Consider the following 16,855-nt stretch of genomic DNA (forward strand, 5'->3'; position numbering starts at 1 on the left):
GTGCGCAGGCGCTGATATCGAGGCGTGACAGGCTGTTGTTGGTGGAGCAAGAGATGGAGGGGCGACGGGACCCGGGTCCAGCCCGCGGACGTTTCCGGGGTCCCGCGTGCGTTAGCGCACCTCACACTATTCACCCCGCCCAAGTTCAGGGTTCTCAGGCTTACTAGACGCCATCGCCGTATCGTGCTCTATAACGCATGTAACACATTCCCAGAAGCTGAGATGTGCGCACTGCGCTCCTGAGGTGGGCCAAGGTCAGAGGATTCAGTGGGCGCAAGCTCCAGCCTCATGGGCAATGTGCACACATCATCGTCAACGTTACTCAAACCATGTTTTCAATCTGCGCCCATATGATCCACACGGGCCAGCCACTTACAGGCGTACAGATTTTGAGTGTCAGCTCAAACAGGATCCAGCGGCTTTCTCTTGGCGGCCTGTGTCGCGTGCAACGCCAATGGCAGTCAGGATGTATCTGCACGAATACAAGACAAGGTAGTTGCGAACGATTTATTGTTATTGATTCGCCTGGAGTCCAGCGCTGACCGGCATCTTGTTGAAGACGGATAGCTTATCAGCCCATCTACGACGTACATATGCTTGTTCCCCTCCTTCAGCTGCGTTCAGCTCTTGCACCGGTCCAGCCTCAACATGGAACAACAACAACTAGCTCCTCTGCCCGCTGAGCCGAAGGTCCCAAGCTGGAACACCTCTCAGGATATACAAAGTCAGACTGATGAAGTCACTGTTGGAGCACGACCAAACAGTACTACAGTTCCCACGGAGCCAATCCCACCACAGTTTGCAGCACCGGACGGACCTGCAGAATGGACGCCAAGGTACGCAAGTCGTGTGCGATGGCCAGTCGGATAGGGCTGACACACACAGCAACGCGCGTGAACTAAGTGCCGAGGCATGGCGAAATATTTTCGAGAACAACGACCTTCTGTGCGGCTTCCTGTTTCGTGAACAGTGCCAAGACGTTATACGTGCACGTTTGAACGGTGAGACACTTGACTGAAATGTTCTTGTCGGACGCTGACATGCTGCCTATAAGCCTTCGAGATAAAAAGCAGAGGGAGAGACAAAAAGCCTACTTATCAAGTTGTCGACGGGTCTTCTATACGCGTGCAAGAGACATCCAGTGCTATACAGATGTCGCTTGCCGAAAATGCGTTCTCAAGTCGCTTGATCGAAACCCACGCGTACGTGTTCTGTCTTCCAAGCGTTTGCGACTAGAGCTACCGCTAACTATACACAGCGGCCTGGGTGACGATATGATACAACTCGGAGCCTCTGGAACCCGAGGAAGAGAATCATCACACAGCAACGAACAAGCGGTAGCAGCACGCATGAAACAGTATTATGGCCTGTACAACGTTAGTGCTTCATCCTTTGACTGGCAGTGATCTTGAGGCTTACGCTGTCTTGAAAGTTCCCTCGCGCAAGAGTCATTATGGACGAGGAAGAGCTAGTACTGTCCCAAACGTGTATGGACTCTTTGGATGATATCAAGCGGGAGCCTTCCATTGGTCGAATCGCGAGATTCCACAAGCTATTCGGTAGATGAGCTAACACAGTCTTTAACTGCACAAAGCTCGCTAAGCAATGTCTTACAGGCCACATATTCGTTACCTTAGCCCTGCTCGGCGGACAGCAAAAGACGGTGAAGGTGGCAAGTGCTCTCGAATCCAAGGACGATCAACAAAATCGCGATGCGCTTCGAGGTGCACTTGGAGCAAGGATAGCTGCACTATTTGTTAACGTTGGCTTTAGTTACTCGAAAGACAACGGTTCTGGCACCTCAGACATTGAAGACAGATACAGAAGCTTGTTATATCTTGGCATGAATGCTACCGGCGGTGACACGCTTATCAGCCTAGAGTGAGGGGTCCCTGTCTTTCTACGGGCCAGCTCGTGCTAATGCTATAAAGCGTACAAGAATGGACGCGAAGCATAGCTTCTTACTAGAACTGGAGGGTCATCGAGGTTAGGAACGCCACGATGTCCTTGATACTTAATAGCCGAATAGACTAACATTATTAACAGAATGAGACTTCCACAAAGCTTATCGATCTTGCGGGTATAGTAGCCAACAATTATCCTGGCCACGAGAAGTACTCGAACTATTCAACGCTATTCAAATTTATTGAACAAAGAGCTGATAACCGCCTGGATGGCCCAAGGCTGACAAAGGACGAAGTTAAGGACATACTAATCGGATTGACACGCTGGTCTGAATAAGCCCAGAACTTTCAACGGTGACACGATGGCCTATAGAACGGGCATCATTGACGCCAAAGTTATGGCCATGCGACCGCGCCGCGGAGGATGCGTTTCATGTGTTAGTACGAGGTGGCGTGAAGGCAACATCGGTACAGGGCTTCCCTAGTCCCAAGCATAGATTATGCGCTCTGCTTCGTCTTCTTGTGTAATTGTCTTCGGGTATCCTCCCCGTCGCCCCGCTGCAGAAGTGCCAGAGCTTCATGAAGCAGCCTCTTCTCACCGAGCCTGACTGTGATCGCCATGCGACGGCGCTTAGCCAGGTCGTCACCTTTGAGAAGCGTCTCGTCTTCTTCCATGGTCGTTGGATACGTCCCAAGCTTTGCAGTCAGAGCCTTCGATACGATCGCTTGGTAGTCGTCAACGCGCTTCCGCTTTTCCGAAAAGAGCTCTGGCTTTTGCTTCTTGATGCCCTTGAACACAGCCTTTACTTGCTCTTCCAGCTCCGGGGAGACTTCGTGCAGCTGAGCCGAATAGGTGAGTTGCCCTTCCGAATCTGGGTCGCCGGAGTCGCGCTCGATGATGAAGTACTCTTCGAACTCTTCGTTCTCTTCAAGCTTTGCCTGTGTCACTGTCAGCTCATGCGCCCGTTGGGAGCGTGATGGTCATCATCGTACCTCGACCTTGCTGACGAAATCTTCCGACACTGTGAGCTGTTCAATGAGCGCTGCGCGAACGAGGCTCCAAGATAGCTCCGCTACATCGTAACGAGCATGTTCAGGTGTTACGTAGCCATAGCGGCGTAGTAGCTCAGACGTCGGTAACGGACCGTAGTAGTTCAGAACTTCCGACCCGGCTGACAGAGTTGATCGAAGCGACGTAACTTCGAGACTGTCGCCATGATTGACATGTGCCTGTCGGGGTCTGTTAGCTTACTGAAGTCTGCGTCTACACTGGCATATGACTCACGTTGAAGTCGGCATTCGCATTGAGTATGTCTGCCATAGGTACCATTCCAAGAGGAGTGGTGCCGTCACGATCTTCAACCCATCCGTCTTCTTCATTGTCGGACTCTTCGTCTTTGTTGTCCAGGTCAAAAGCGTAAGACATGATGGTGCTACCCATACGATGCGCAAGATCAAGAAGTTCTTGACTATCCAACTTTGAAGCCCCTTCCGGATAGAAGACCTTCGGGTTTTCCTCGACGACGGGAACAACGCGCGATCGCAGCATATCATCACTTTGCTGCTTTCCAACCTTGTCGACCGAAAGGCAAGTTCCCTCGAGCTCCTTCAGTTCTGCTTCCGACCAGAAGATGGGTGTATCGAACGTCCGTGGTAGTACGTCCAGATATGGCTTCCAGCGTGATGCATCGCCCTGTAGATGCTCGTACATCATGACGAGTATGAGGGATGTCCATGAGTCGAGAGGCTCTTTCTCATCGTCGCCTTCACCACCGACAAACGCGTCGAAAACTACTGGCAGTTTACTGGGAAGTTCGGAAGTCTCCACGCTAATGATCAGGTCTCTGGGAATGGTGAATAGCGTCGTATCTTGTGGTACATCCTGCTTCGCAACTATGCACTATCAGTGCTCACAATTCTACGCATTGCTGGGGTTTGGAAGGCGTACTGATTCCTCGGCCCGCGTCCTTGTCTCTCAAATCTTGAATTTCAAGCAGGTCGTCGCGGAAGACACCGCCGCCAGCCTTGAACCACGCCAAAAAGCGATCGGTGGCGCCCTTGAAGTCATCATTAGCTTGTGGGCGCGACATGGTGTTCTGAACTGTCAGCCTGGGTATTACGGCTGGAAGATATAGGCGACGTTGCAGAGCTTGCGCGCTTCTGAACGCGTTTGACGATGGTCGCGTCGGCGCAATTGGTGGGTGCAGAATCAGACGCGACTAGCGCGACGTCGGAGATAATCGCAATCTCCGGGCGGATCCCGCAAGCATCGCCGCCCAAGCACACCCACTCCATCTTCACATCATGGCAACCAAACACGGGAACACTTGCATTTACAGAAGCTAATCGCATTGCTCAGTTATTGCTCAAGAGTCGCGACGCACGAAGCGAACGCGCCCTCGTCGCAGCCTATCGTCCTCAAAACCCCGCCACAAAGCGTTTACGGCATCTTCAACGTCTTGCACTCTCTCAACTATGTCAGAACTATCAATCGTCACCTCTTCCATCCGGCGAAGCTGCTCCAGGAAGCCGATCGCTCTTGTCATGCGGCCTGCGCTCGAAAGGATCGCGTCGTGTTGTCGCTCAGACAATCTGTCGCGGCGTCGCAACGCTGGCGGTGTATGTCCCCGCTGAGACTCTCGATCTGATAACCGCCGCTCATCGGCCTCACGTGATACCGCGATCGGGGCCGCCGCAGTCGCCGCAGCAGGTTGTAGAGCCGCATCCTCAACCGCCGGTCTGACTTGTCGCAGCTCCGCCTGCATTATTCGCCGTGCCATCTCCTCGTCTTCCTCCTCTGCGCTGCCACGACGCATGCCTTGCGACATGTCCACAGCTGGGGGCGCTGTGCGATCGGCTTCGACGGCGCGAATCACGCGCAATCTTTCCTCGGCGTCAGCAATCGCCTGAATGGTCTGGTCGATAGCTGCTTGAGCATTGAGTTCTGCGGAAGGTATAGCACGTAGAGCTTCACCTATGTGTTGGAAGAATCGCCGAACGTCCTGCTCATTGGTATTCTCCAACCCGAAGATAAGCTCAATTCGCCGACCTCTCAGTCCCACCGCAGGCACACGAAAGAGACTCCTCTCTAGAAGTGATGTCGGGTCTGGCTCTTCGTCGACGCCTCCGAGTGCCTCGGCTCTAGCGTCGTCAAACCAGCTCTCGCGACATATTGGGCACCACATGCTATATCCTCTAGGACTGCTCAGGTGCGCTTCGATGCACGTCCTTCCGAACACATGCCGACAGTTCGAGTTGGGGTGGGTGGAGCGTACACGGACTGGGTAGTCGCCGCCTTCCTCCAGCGGGGGAAAGGCCTCGTAGCACAACGGACATATGCGATCACCCTCTGGGACATCGTTTAGTGGCACAGGTATCAAGTGCGATAAGTACTCGCGAATGCGTCGTTCAGCTCGGCGACTAGGCATGTTGAGTTTGATAAGCGTTTCTACAAGTGCGCACGCAGGTAAGTAATGGTAAGGAAGTGCAAAACGAGGTCCATGCGAAGAGAAGTTATACATCGTTCTGGGCTTCACGTCGCGCCTCTGAAGTCGCTGCTATGCTTGAAGCTATCAGATTGGCATCACACATTCCACATGTTCATCGCGGGACATTCAGGGATGCGTGCTTCAATTGACTCCATTCAGTATTACTACACGACTTTACCGCCGACAACAGCCCGGTCTCACATTATGGGATCTAGCCCGTCCGCAACGCTCACAGGTAGTGACGGCCATGCGATCGGCCTGCTCGAGCAATTGGACGACCGTCCACAAGTCCCTAACAGTCCCCCGGGTTCCAATACGTCGTCTACTCCGCCGCAAACCACCCAAAAAGACATGCTCCTCGCTGCGAGATGTAGTAGAGGAACTAGAGCTACTCGAGCTGCTGAAGCTGTCAGACCGAGCACTCGCCGCCCGAACATGCGTGTTGTTAGCCTCCACCGGAAGGCTGCCAGGTCCAATTGTGATTGTCTGTCTTGAGGACCCTAGCATCCTTGCGAGTCTTCCTGCTCTTGCTACCGTCACTGGTCTTACAGACCTTGCGAGCCTCACATGTCCCTCAACGCCTTCGGGTCTTGCAGCTTGCGGTGTATCCGCTCGGCTGCTACGTCCATCTCCGTCTCTCCTGCCGCGCAGTCGCGCAATGGTATCTCTCACCGCTACACCCAATCTTCGCCGACGCTCCGGCCATGGAGATGGTACTGGTTCCCTGGGATGATAAGTGAAATGAACACGATCCGTGCGAACAGTCCCGGAAGCTGCGATACGGCTGATCTCAGGTATTTCTGCGGAAAGGGTATCTTCGACAAAGCTGTATGGATCCTCAAATGGTCTTGTAGGCCAGGCGGCTTCGGCATTCTCTCTAGTTGGCTCCTGCATTGCGAGAATGATCTCCAGAAGAACACTCGCCGGGATGTCTCGGATAGTGTTGAACCAATGGGTGCGGCAGAGTGGACATTTGTTGCTCCACGCATTGCGACCTTCGAATAATTTGCGCAAGCAACGATGACCGAAGACGTGATGACAGTCGCCGAAATGGATTTGAACAGGACGTTCAGGTGTTCCTTGCTCGTCAGGACTAGGGTCGCCATAGCGCGTGACGCAAAGCGAGCAAGTACGATCTTCGCTTCGTAGTGACGAGGATTGAACTTCGGTGCAGTAGAGCGTCCGGAAGCTTTGCGCGTCCGCCGCTGGCTGCGGGGGCTGTCGGGCGTGTTGCATGACTTCTCTCTTGTGGATTCCAGGCGTGGCCTACTTCAGAAGTGAGAAAGAGGTATATGTCGCCTTCAGGTGAAGCGCGATTCCAATCAACAGCCGCAAACCTTCGTGAAGCGTCGCATTGCGGACGGCTGCGACGCCGCTGCTCAAAGCCCCGCGTGGCGGTTCTACGCCCCGAAACGCCCTACCACGGAGTATCTATTCCCGGATGTCAGATGAACGGTCTTTGTTGCTCCGGTCTTCACGCGCACACGCCGTTCATTCCCAACACCACGTACCATGAACTCGATATCACGCTTCATTTATATCTACTAACAGTTCCCACACGCCTTTATAGCTCAGTCAGCCGTCCGCATTACCAAACATGGCCCTTGCTCTGTTGAATCTGCTTCACATTGATGTTCCGCCACATCAACACTCCGAAAGCGCCGAGGACCCATATACCCGTACTCACGAGTAGAAGCCGAGATATCGCGTCTTCATATGCATGCTGAATAGCGATGCGCGTGGGGGAGGCGATCGGATAAGACAACTGCTTCGCCAGATCCCCAAAGATCCCGTGAAGATCTGGCAACTCCTCCGGGGACAGGTATTGCCGCAGTCGACTTGGAAGCACGTCCGACCAGATTGAGGCGGCGATAGTCAAACCAATGGCTCCACCTATATTCCCAAAGATGCTGACAAGAGCGAGCATCGCCGCAACATGCTCGTGCGACCCTGCGGCCAGGATAGCGATCTCATCCGTAACGACGAGGACGCCCTGTGAAACGGAGATGAGGAGGAAGCACACGATGATATAGCCGGTGTTCCCTGGAGCGAGGAAGAGGACCATGAGACCCTGACCCAGCATGCTGAGCGGGATACCGATAACGAGCGATATGGTTTTGAAGCGGCCAGTGCGATGGATGATGTAGCCAGCCAAGACCGCGAATACCACGCTGACAATGGTATAGGCTTGCGCGACGTAGCTCGCTTCTTCCACGCTAAGGCCTTGCACGACTTGCAGGTAAGAGCTGAAGTAGCTGTTCCAGATGGCATAGCTGCCGAAGAGACATGTGCATACGAGACATGCTCCAGAGACGGTTCGATCCATGAGTAAGCTGTATGGAAGAAGGCGGATGGGCGCGAAGGACCTTTCCCAAAATACGAATGCGACGAGGAAGCAGACGCCAAGTATGGACATGACCACCATGGACGGTGATGCCCAACCGTTGCCCGCCAACGTGTGAAGGTTGAACGGCAGCAGGGAAAGCGTAACGCCCACCGAGACCAAGCACAAGCCGATCGCATCAAACTCCCGACTGTAGTGTATCACAGACTGCAGAGCATTGCGACCGGTCTTGCGCTCGCGCACAAGCCCCATTCTCTTCGCTTTCCTGTAATTCCACATCAGCAGCCCAAACAGCGGCAGCGTAACAAGCGGAACGAGTGCACTGAACATGGCAAACGCCCACCGCCATCCCAAGCCACCAAGGTACCGTTGAGCCAACGGCCCAGCTACCCATCCCGTAATCAGACCAGTCGAGTTCATAAGGGCCTGCATCAGCGCCCTGTTCTCCAACTTTGTCGTATCAGCGATGAAGACGGCCAGTATATACTGCACGCCATTATTTCCCACCGTATGGAATATCATTGCCGCCGCGTACACTCCGACGCCCTCGCATATTGTCATGATAAGCAATCCCAGTGTTCCGAGACACACGCATAAGATCAAGCCATGCGGTCGCCCAAAGACATCGATGATTCTGGCAATCGTCAGATTGGTCACTCCGCCGACTACGTTGCTGAGGATGCTGACGGTGGGCGTGAACGAGTGCATGGAGAAGGCTGATGTGACGTATGGTATGAGCGCTGCTGTTGTGCCGGCTAGCAGTGTTTCGACGAAGTAGATGAACCAGATCATTATGTAGGCTGTTGTTAGGGAATGTCCTGTCCAGGCTTGCGTTGTGGCTTCGATGGCGAGGACGCCTGGCTGGGCTGTGGGAGATGGGCCGTCATCGTTGGAGGGTGGATCTTCTGGAGACGGGCAGCTGGGATCGTCGGCACTTGATTTGACAGCTTCGGCGAAGCTGGATGTTGAAGACGATGGAGAGAGAAGAGGCTCTTCGATCGATGCGCGAGAGCGACTCATGTCGCACGGTTGAAGGCTTCAGAGGGTTGAGTGGGTGTATCGACAAGGGCAAAATCTAGGCAGTATGCGCACTGTGGTGGCTGCTGACACTCTTAGACTAGTTGGTGAAGCCCGTAACAACCATGTGAGTGAGAAAGCCACACCCTGCTGTACTTGGCTGACTTGTCATGTTCGCTAAGTAGACGGGCTAATACGAGCATGACATGCGGGTTGCACAAGCGGCTCGGCGAAGAGCATGTTTGCGATCGTTATGGCCCGAAACCCTGAACCCTGCTCATGCACAGCTGACATGCGTTTGGGGGCTACATGGCGCCACTGAGACTTCCAAGGTTGTCGCATGGACCTGCTCCCACTTCCATCGCGCTAAGTGCAAGTGCACCTGCATTCCTCTGGCACTAGTGCGTTATCCCAAGGTGACACTTGCACCAGTTCAAATAGGGTGACAGTCAAATTACACGCGCAATAGCTACCAAACTCCCCGCAATGCTCTCATAGTGCCCAGTCTAACCTAGCTCAACAAGCGGCAACATCAACCAGTCGCGCATATCTAGTGAACTCCTCATCGCGCGCAAGCATATCTCGCTCTTCGGGGAACGTACCCAACACCAACTCCACGCCACCATCTGCCTTCAGTGGGAACACCACCAGGAACCTGAATCGCCCACTGCCGCGTTCCAGCTGAGGCCTCATCGTCTCTGGCGAACCTCCGTTGGTGAAATACGCATGACCAAAGTTGATCTCGTTCATCTGAAAGAGTATCATGTTTGAGATCATGGCGTGCATGTGGTCAAGACCCATGTTGGCTGTGGAGAACCTGCTGTGATCTGGCAGTGACTGCAGCAGAGTGAACGCGTCGTGTATCAGTGCCGGTGTCATGCGCGCAGCAGAAGCACGCAGCATCTGCGCGATACTTGCAATGCTCGTAGTCGAGGCGCAGAGTTCTTCGACTGGCATGCTTGTTCGGTTGAGCGTGAGTAGACTGCCCATGTATGAGTCTGGTAAGAGGGAGGAGAAGTAAGGTCGCCCGTCCGTTGGCAACTCGAGGATGGAGAAGTCGTCGGGGTTGACCTGTCGGCCATTGGCCTTGGCTACAGCGAGACGAGCTCGCAATGCGGAGCGCCAAAAGAACGCTTGTATTATATCGCTGATGGATGTGGTGACGCCGTTAGCGGCCGGATCGCTTGCGACGTCCGCTTTGAGCAACTCGACCTTCTCGGGTGAGATCAAAAATAGGGTAGTGTCCATCTTCCTCTCAGCAGCCGGCAAGGGCCATACCGAGTGCAGCGGGTAGCGTGGCGGTCGGCCGAGAGGTCCTGCTGCCCTGGCAGCATGTTTCGCAAGGACATCGTCCGTGGGAACAAATGGAAGTAGGCCCCAGACATCAGGGTCGATCTCATCTACCGAGCGCGCATGTCCCTCCAAGTCATGCAGTACTTCGGGAAGGCTGTGGTTGAAGCTCTCCGCATCGTACCACGCACATGTTGCTGATGAGTCACCTTGCAGGTACCTGCAGTTCTCAGCCCAGGCCTTGATGGCAATAATAGCACCTACTCCATCAAGGCAGCAATGGTTGAGGTCCATAGCGAGGATGCAACCGCCTTTGATGAAGTTTGCTTGCGCCACAATGATATCTGCGGGCAGCTTTGGGAAAGTATCCTGTCGCAGGACCAGCTCGTCCTTGAAGGCTGATGGTACGAAGCCACCATCTCGTAGGGTCTCGAAAGTTGGAAGCACGTGAGACAGATCTTTGAACACTAGCCGGTCGCGAGCTGGGCGACCAAAGGGTGGCACGGCGACGGAGAGGTTGCCTGTCGTATATGCAATCTCGTCTTGGCACGATCGGATCATCTTTCCACCAAGGGCTGGTATGAGCTCAAAAGTCCGATTGAGTCCCGCCTGCATGTTCGCAAACGTCTCTTCAAAGGTTGCATCTGCTTTCAGGGGAAAGTAGAATACTAGTCCCATGTAGTGGTTTGGGTTGACATAGTCGAAGGGGTTCAACCGGAAGGACTGCCACGCTCTTCTCTGGGCGATCATGCGCTGCAGGGTCGATTCTCGGTCGCTAGCAGCATGACTTGTGCTATCTCCATTCTTCACTCCAGCGATCATTGGCTCGAGAGCGGCGATAAACTTGGCCAGGGTTGGATTGGCATACAGATGACGGGGTGCGAGTTTGTCCAGGCCTGCGATAGCTGATCGGATAGCAGTGACCGATGCAGACACTCCCAATGAATCAAGTCCGAGGGCGAACAAGTCATCGTTCGGGGTGGCGGTCGAGATGGCTGGAAGAGAGGACGCGAGTATGTCCTTTACTGACTGCTGCAACGTGGATGTAGAGCTGGTATCGATGTCAAAAGTAATCTCTGGGTTTTGAGAGCTGTAGAGTCGCTCGATGTAGTCATCGTAGAGCGTAATTGTTCCTCTTCTCTTGACGGTTCCTTTATCGGTACGGACGAAGGGCTTATCTGGTTGCGCAAAGATAACATAGTCGCGTGTCAAGTTTACGGCGTGTCGCGCTGAAGACATGCTAGTCTCTATTTTGGCCCAAATGCTGTCCATGAGTTCATCGCTCTTGTCCACGGCAGCCTTTAATTCGATGAGAAGGCCTGGCTGGCGCTTGTGGCTACCCACAACAAGGCAGCCATCAATCGCAGGGTGTGTACCCACTAGGGCTTCGAACTCCAATGGTAGAATCTTATAGCCGTTGGACAGGACGATGAGATCATCATTGCGCCCTGTGAACGCCCACAAATTGGGCTTAGTAGGGTGTTGCTTGTAGAGATCCTTGAGATTGATAGACTTCTGGTCTGGAAATGTGTGGAAGATGCCTTGGAATAAGGACGAATGTTCGTTGCGGTGCACCCAGTGTTCATAAATACCAGGTTCAACTTCCTTGAAGTCGAAGCCGGAGTACGGGTGGAAGGCGAACCATAACCAATCCTCTCTATCAACAACGAGGTTGCCGATGAAGAGACCCTCTGTCGTTCCCGTCAAGTTGAGCACTCTGATGACGTCGTTGACTTTGCCGGCACTGACTGGGCTGACTGGACCACCGGAAGCGCAGATGAACTTAGATGTATGGAGCTTGGCCAACACATCAGGCGTGTCTCCAAGCTCATCGACGAGTGATGGGACCATACTCCAGATGTCGATCTTGGCGCCATCGGCGAGGTTCTCGATCAGCGACATGTTGGGGATCACGTTTTTCGGTCCCAAAACACACTGTAGATCAAACAATGCCGGCATGAGAATGTCCATGATGATGCCAGCGCCGTGGCACATGGGAAAGGAAGAGTAAATCCGGTCTCCTTCCTTCCAGTCCGACGTCCATGGCACCATTCCCCCGTCGCCATCGACAGGTGGAAGTAGGCGAATCGCATCCATCGTCCCAATCAGACCGTGAGACCATGGAATAGGCTTTGGCACCCCCGTGGAGCCCGATGTATGAAGATAACAGAAAGGTTCTGAGACCGCGGCATCGAACGTTTTGGTAAACGGAAATGGCTTGGCGGCTTCTGCATCCAACAGGTCGTCCAAGAGTGGTAGCTCCAGCAGCTTCATTGAGCGCCTCTCCAGGAAGCTCTTCACCAGGGGGGCTGCCGGTACATCGGATGCTTTGGCCCAAACGTTGCATTCGGTAGCTTCGAGCACAGCCAGGGCGCCTTCAACACTGTTCTTGGGCGAAAGGTTGAGTGCGGCGTAGCCGACCTTGACGCAAGCATATGTGAGGAGGACATGTCGGAGGTCGTGTGGCCCGACGTAGCCTACTGGCCGCACCGATGCCGACTTGCCAATCTGGTCATGGAGCCACCAGGCTGTCTTGTCCACGGCCTTCGCAAAAGTATGCGCTGATATGTCTCGGAACGTCAGACCTGCGTCGGAAGTCGTTGCGATGGAGAAGACAACCCGGTTGGGATTATACCGCGCGACTTGGTCCATGATCTGAGGTATGAGACGGCGTCCATACGCCGGCTCTCCACCAGTGCCGTCTGCGGATGATGAGTCCGAGGACTTCATGTTTGCTGAAGAACGTGGTGAAGAGCGCGGTGAAGAACGTGGTGGTGAATGTACGACGGACGTTGGTGGGGTTGATGCGTCACTGGCCATCGACATCGCGCTCGGCGATGAATATCCGCTCTTGGTGCCGCTGAACGGGCTGCGAGCTTGCAGATAGCCGGTGTTGGCTTCGCTGATCCACGGCATATCCGATTCTTGCAGCCTGTTCTCCTTGAAGTAGCTTGGCCGCCCGTTCTCGTATATTAGCTCAAGCCGCTGGTCCTTCTCGAACTCGCCTTTAGGCGCGCTCACCCATGTTCCGTCGCCTAGCATGGCTACGCTGCAGTGCCATGGTGTGGTGTAGCCCGTCTTGGTGTTCAAGAGACTTATCGATATCTTGTGGTCGCCTATCGATTCGTGTATTGATAACCTCAGGTGGTGTGGGAAGGCGGCTTTGACTGCTCCAGCATAAGCCTGTACTTGATGTCAGTGTCCGATAGCTCAGCCAGTAGTGCGAGGACTCTCGGAACTTACGTATCCTCTGAACAGCATCTGCTTGGCTAGATATTTGACGTCCCTCTTGTATTGGTTGCTGCCGCGGTTCTCTCCAAGTGCGAATATGTGCTTCAGATCCGACTCGAGAAACTTGCGGTAGCCGAGATAAGTGAGTCTCGTATCAGCATTCTCCTTGATCTCCTTATCGATATCGATATCCGGCCTTCCGTGCTTGTTCAGAAGCAGTCGGCGGAAGTTGGTACAATTCGCAACATATGTGATCTCTCGCAATTTGTCCGGGAGCGGAAGGTCTAGTATGTCCTTCAGACGAGAGAAGGCAACGTACGTGAACTTCTTCTCGACCGCCATCTGCCGTAAAGCCTCGCCATAGATCCATGTTTCGCGGTCGGATATCGACAAAAGGTCTTGTTTAAAGTGTCAGTAGAGACTATCTGTAGCAGAGATAGATACATACCGTTGTAGGTGATACCATCGGATATGATGGTAACTCTTGCTCCCGGCTTGTAGACACCCTTGATCCTTGCGCACATGTGGTTCAACCGTTGAAGCGCTAGCTCTTCCGCCTTGTCCGGAAGGGACCCAAGGACTTTGTAAACCTTGTTGGCCGACTTGAAAGGAAAGGCCGGCAAACATGCTTCAACACGTTCACCTGCCAGGACGAATCGGTCGATTACGGACAGGAAGTTCGCCTTTCCTGCCGCTAGACGCTCTTTGGAATCGTCAAACTTGTCGAGCGCATGTTCGTAAATGATATCCAAGATCTTGGTAGACGTATCTCCCGCCTCAGTCGACGATGCAGGGACTGGTTGGTCTATGTGTAGGTGTGAGATGCCAAGGCCGTGGGTGCTGGTGCCAGTCAAGCCGTTGGGGCGTATCCGCATGTCGACCATAACTCGCGAGACATCAATAGACTTGCGATCTGTGAAGGTGAGTAGAGTGTCATCAGATTCTGGAATCGCTCATATAAAGACCCCAGAATACGTTTGCCAGGGTCGGGTTTTGTGAGCCGGTAAAGTGGGCGAATGCCGCACGAGCCTTGAGATCAGGCCTTGAGATCAGGCGAAGGCTGACGGAAGCCACGATGAGACTGTAGTGTCGGGAACGGCACGCAGATACAGTCCGAGCTCCGGCATTGCAGGGGCGGCTGAGGTAATATGAGGGTGTTCGAGGCGAACAGGCCTCGCTTTTTCGATACGCTCCTGCCATTGATTCGATGGGGCTGTACGAAGCCAGCTGGAGTTGTAGGGCCTAGTCATTGTGACAAGCGACGCGCCCGATCCGGAGATGGATAAGCGGGACGAAGGCCAGCATGCGTGATGAATCCAAGACGCGGATCGGGGTGTGTGGTGGCATGTTGGACTGACTGCCCAGTCGAGGTTTGACGAAGGCTGCCAAGCGTCACGTGCTCTCTAGCGGCCATCACGCTTCACCGCCAAGCTTCTTCGCTGATGTACCCGCGCCGCAACGCGCGCCGCCGCAGGCTCGGTTCAGCCTATGCTCGCGATTTGATCACAATCAACACTCGGACATGCGAGGTGTACTCACCCGCCACGCGCAGCAAGCTACTTAATGCCCTGTTGGCATGCACGTATGTGCTGACACCAACATTGTCAGTGCCTCGACATCACCCCAGCGGGTTCCATCAACCGCCAAACCTGGTGCGCGATACCATGTAATCACAGACTCCACAGTCGCCGTCGCAACCCGTTGAGCTCGCAGGGGGCCAGAGCGGCCCCAAGGCCACAGTAGACACGCGGTAGAAGCGGGTAGGCATTGCAGCGTCGTGGGGATATCAAAGCTAACAGCATCAGTATAGTCTTGCGACGATACCAGCCTTCAATCGACGCCCCGCAGTCATGTCGCTACACAATGCCAACCCAAACCTTCGCGCCGATCATTCTCCGTACCTCCACTTGGTGAGCTGGATTGCTGTTGGTGGAGTCTTTCTCTTGGCTGCGGAGTTTACAGCCCTAGGAGGTTAAGAGGGAGCTCAGTCGTGTGTCGGACTTCTACATGACCTTTCTAGCGGCAAAAGATGCGTCGCTAGACTTGCTCATAAGAGCAGCTGATAGCCGGAACGTGCTCATGCGAAATTCGCTCATTCGAAAACGCGCTCACGGCAGAATGCGCTTGTTTGAGAAGGTGGCTGACCCGGCAGGGTGCCTCATGGCAAGGGCTAGAATCGGCTGCGCCCTCGTGGGCGACATGTGTTGAAGGCCTGGTGCGTGGGATGACGGCGTCGGAACCAAGCCCACAGCAGCGGGTAATATGCCCTCAGACTGCTTGCAGTGGAGCGGGCCGTTGGACAGGGTCCGTGCTCGCGTATGGCTTCACCAACCTCACCCTGGTTCGCGGGTCGTGTCTGCATCCCCGCTTACTGTCAGCATGGCGCCCCTACGCCCGCCGCAAACGTCCAGTACATGTACACATGCAAGGCCGTGATGCGTCGCGGCTCGCTATCGCGTTCTCACCGGCCAACATGACACACGATTCAACACCATACCCATACCCGTATTCGCAGGCTGCACAGCTAGATCCGCGCATCACGCTCCCGAGACCGTCCATCGATCCTGGTCTAGCACCTTTGATCGACTCTGCGCTTTTACCGGAAGAGTTGGATGTAGCCTTCCTCCGCGGCTTCGATGTTGGTGGCAGTCCCGAACCAATCCTCGCCGCGAACCCGCATCTGACGCATACGGAGCATGCCGTACCCGGCTCGTGCGGCCACAGCATCGCCTTGTCAGTCTTCGCCCCGAAGGCCTCGCCCAATGCATTACCAGTCTTGTATTACATACACGGTGGCGGCATGATCTTAGGCGATCGCTTCAGCGCTGTTGCGCAACTAGTCGATCTTGTCCAAGACATCCCATGCGTCATCGCCTCAATCGAGTACCGACTCGCACCCGAGACACCTGCACCAGGCGGCGCCGAAGACTGCTATGATGGGCTGGTCTGGCTTTCGACAAACGCCGCGCGCCTAGGCATCGATCCAGCTGCAATCGTGATCTGCGGGTCCTCAGGCGGTGCGCCCCTCGCTGCAGCAACCTGTCTCATGGCCCGCGACAAGGCAAACCCAACCGTGCCGATCAAAGCGCAAATGCTCTTGTCGCCCATGCTCGACGACCGCTGCGACAGCGTCTCAGACCACCAATTCGAGTACGGCGTGCCCTGGAACGGCGCCACGAACCGCGCGGCCTGGAACCACGCTCTTGCCGGTCAGCGTGGCACCAACACGGTCACCGCATATCAGGCCCCATCCCGCGCTACAGACCTGTCCAACTTACCTCAGACTTACATCGATGCGGCTGAATGCGAGGTCTTCCGCGATCCTGCAGTCATGTATGCTATGATCATGTGGCGGTGTGGTTCCTCGTGTGAGCTGCATGTCTGGCCCGGGGGGACGCACTTGTTTGATGCTGTTGAGAATCCGAAGGTGCCGGTTGTGGGGGCTGCGATTGCGGCGAAGAGGGCTTGGTTGAGGAGGGTGATGCTGCCGTTGGAGGATGACGGCAGCATAACTTGAAGTGCTGTGTCTGCCGTGGTGTCGCGACTGTGTTCAGGTTGAGGTTGAGCATTCCTTCTTCAGT

At 54.6% G+C, this 16,855-nt stretch overlaps 5 protein-coding genes across 5 annotated transcripts; 1 reads left to right on the plus strand and 4 right to left on the minus strand.

Moving 5' to 3' along the window:
- Positions 1-2,402: 2,402 nt before the first annotated feature.
- J4E79_011146 (uncharacterized protein) lies at positions 2,403-3,994 on the minus strand (the record flags this gene model as incomplete). Its single annotated transcript, XM_049359977.1, has 4 exons — positions 2,403-2,843; positions 2,898-3,134; positions 3,190-3,797; positions 3,853-3,994. The coding sequence occupies 4 exons, from the start codon at positions 3,992-3,994 to the stop codon at positions 2,403-2,405; spliced, it is 1,428 nt and encodes a 475-aa protein (XP_049205491.1).
- A 276-nt stretch (positions 3,995-4,270) lies between these two features.
- Positions 4,271-5,332, minus strand: J4E79_011147 (uncharacterized protein; the record flags this gene model as incomplete). The annotated part of the gene is made up of 2 exons (XM_049359978.1): positions 4,271-5,065; positions 5,180-5,332. 2 exons carry the CDS (start codon positions 5,330-5,332, stop codon positions 4,271-4,273), a joined length of 948 nt encoding a protein of 315 aa, XP_049205492.1.
- A 1,648-nt stretch (positions 5,333-6,980) lies between these two features.
- J4E79_011148 (uncharacterized protein) lies at positions 6,981-8,756 on the minus strand (the record flags this gene model as incomplete). Its single annotated transcript, XM_049359979.1, has 2 exons — positions 6,981-8,222; positions 8,328-8,756. The coding sequence occupies 2 exons, from the start codon at positions 8,754-8,756 to the stop codon at positions 6,981-6,983; spliced, it is 1,671 nt and encodes a 556-aa protein (XP_049205493.1).
- A 513-nt stretch (positions 8,757-9,269) lies between these two features.
- J4E79_011149 (putative NRPS-like protein biosynthetic cluster) lies at positions 9,270-14,149 on the minus strand (the record flags this gene model as incomplete). The annotated part of the gene is made up of 3 exons (XM_049359980.1): positions 9,270-13,226; positions 13,287-13,672; positions 13,723-14,149. The coding sequence occupies 3 exons, from the start codon at positions 14,147-14,149 to the stop codon at positions 9,270-9,272; spliced, it is 4,770 nt and encodes a 1,589-aa protein (XP_049205494.1).
- A 1,598-nt stretch (positions 14,150-15,747) lies between these two features.
- Positions 15,748-16,791, plus strand: J4E79_011150 (uncharacterized protein; the record flags this gene model as incomplete). The annotated part of the gene is made up of 1 exon (XM_049359981.1): positions 15,748-16,791. One exon carries the CDS (start codon positions 15,748-15,750, stop codon positions 16,789-16,791), a length of 1,044 nt encoding a protein of 347 aa, XP_049205495.1.
- Positions 16,792-16,855: the final 64 nt, after the last annotated feature.

This window comes from Alternaria viburni, assembly GCF_023758015.1.
Source record: "Alternaria viburni strain BMP 2772 chromosome Unknown scaffold_38, whole genome shotgun sequence".
Classification (NCBI taxonomy): Eukaryota; Fungi; Ascomycota; class Dothideomycetes; order Pleosporales; family Pleosporaceae; genus Alternaria; species Alternaria viburni.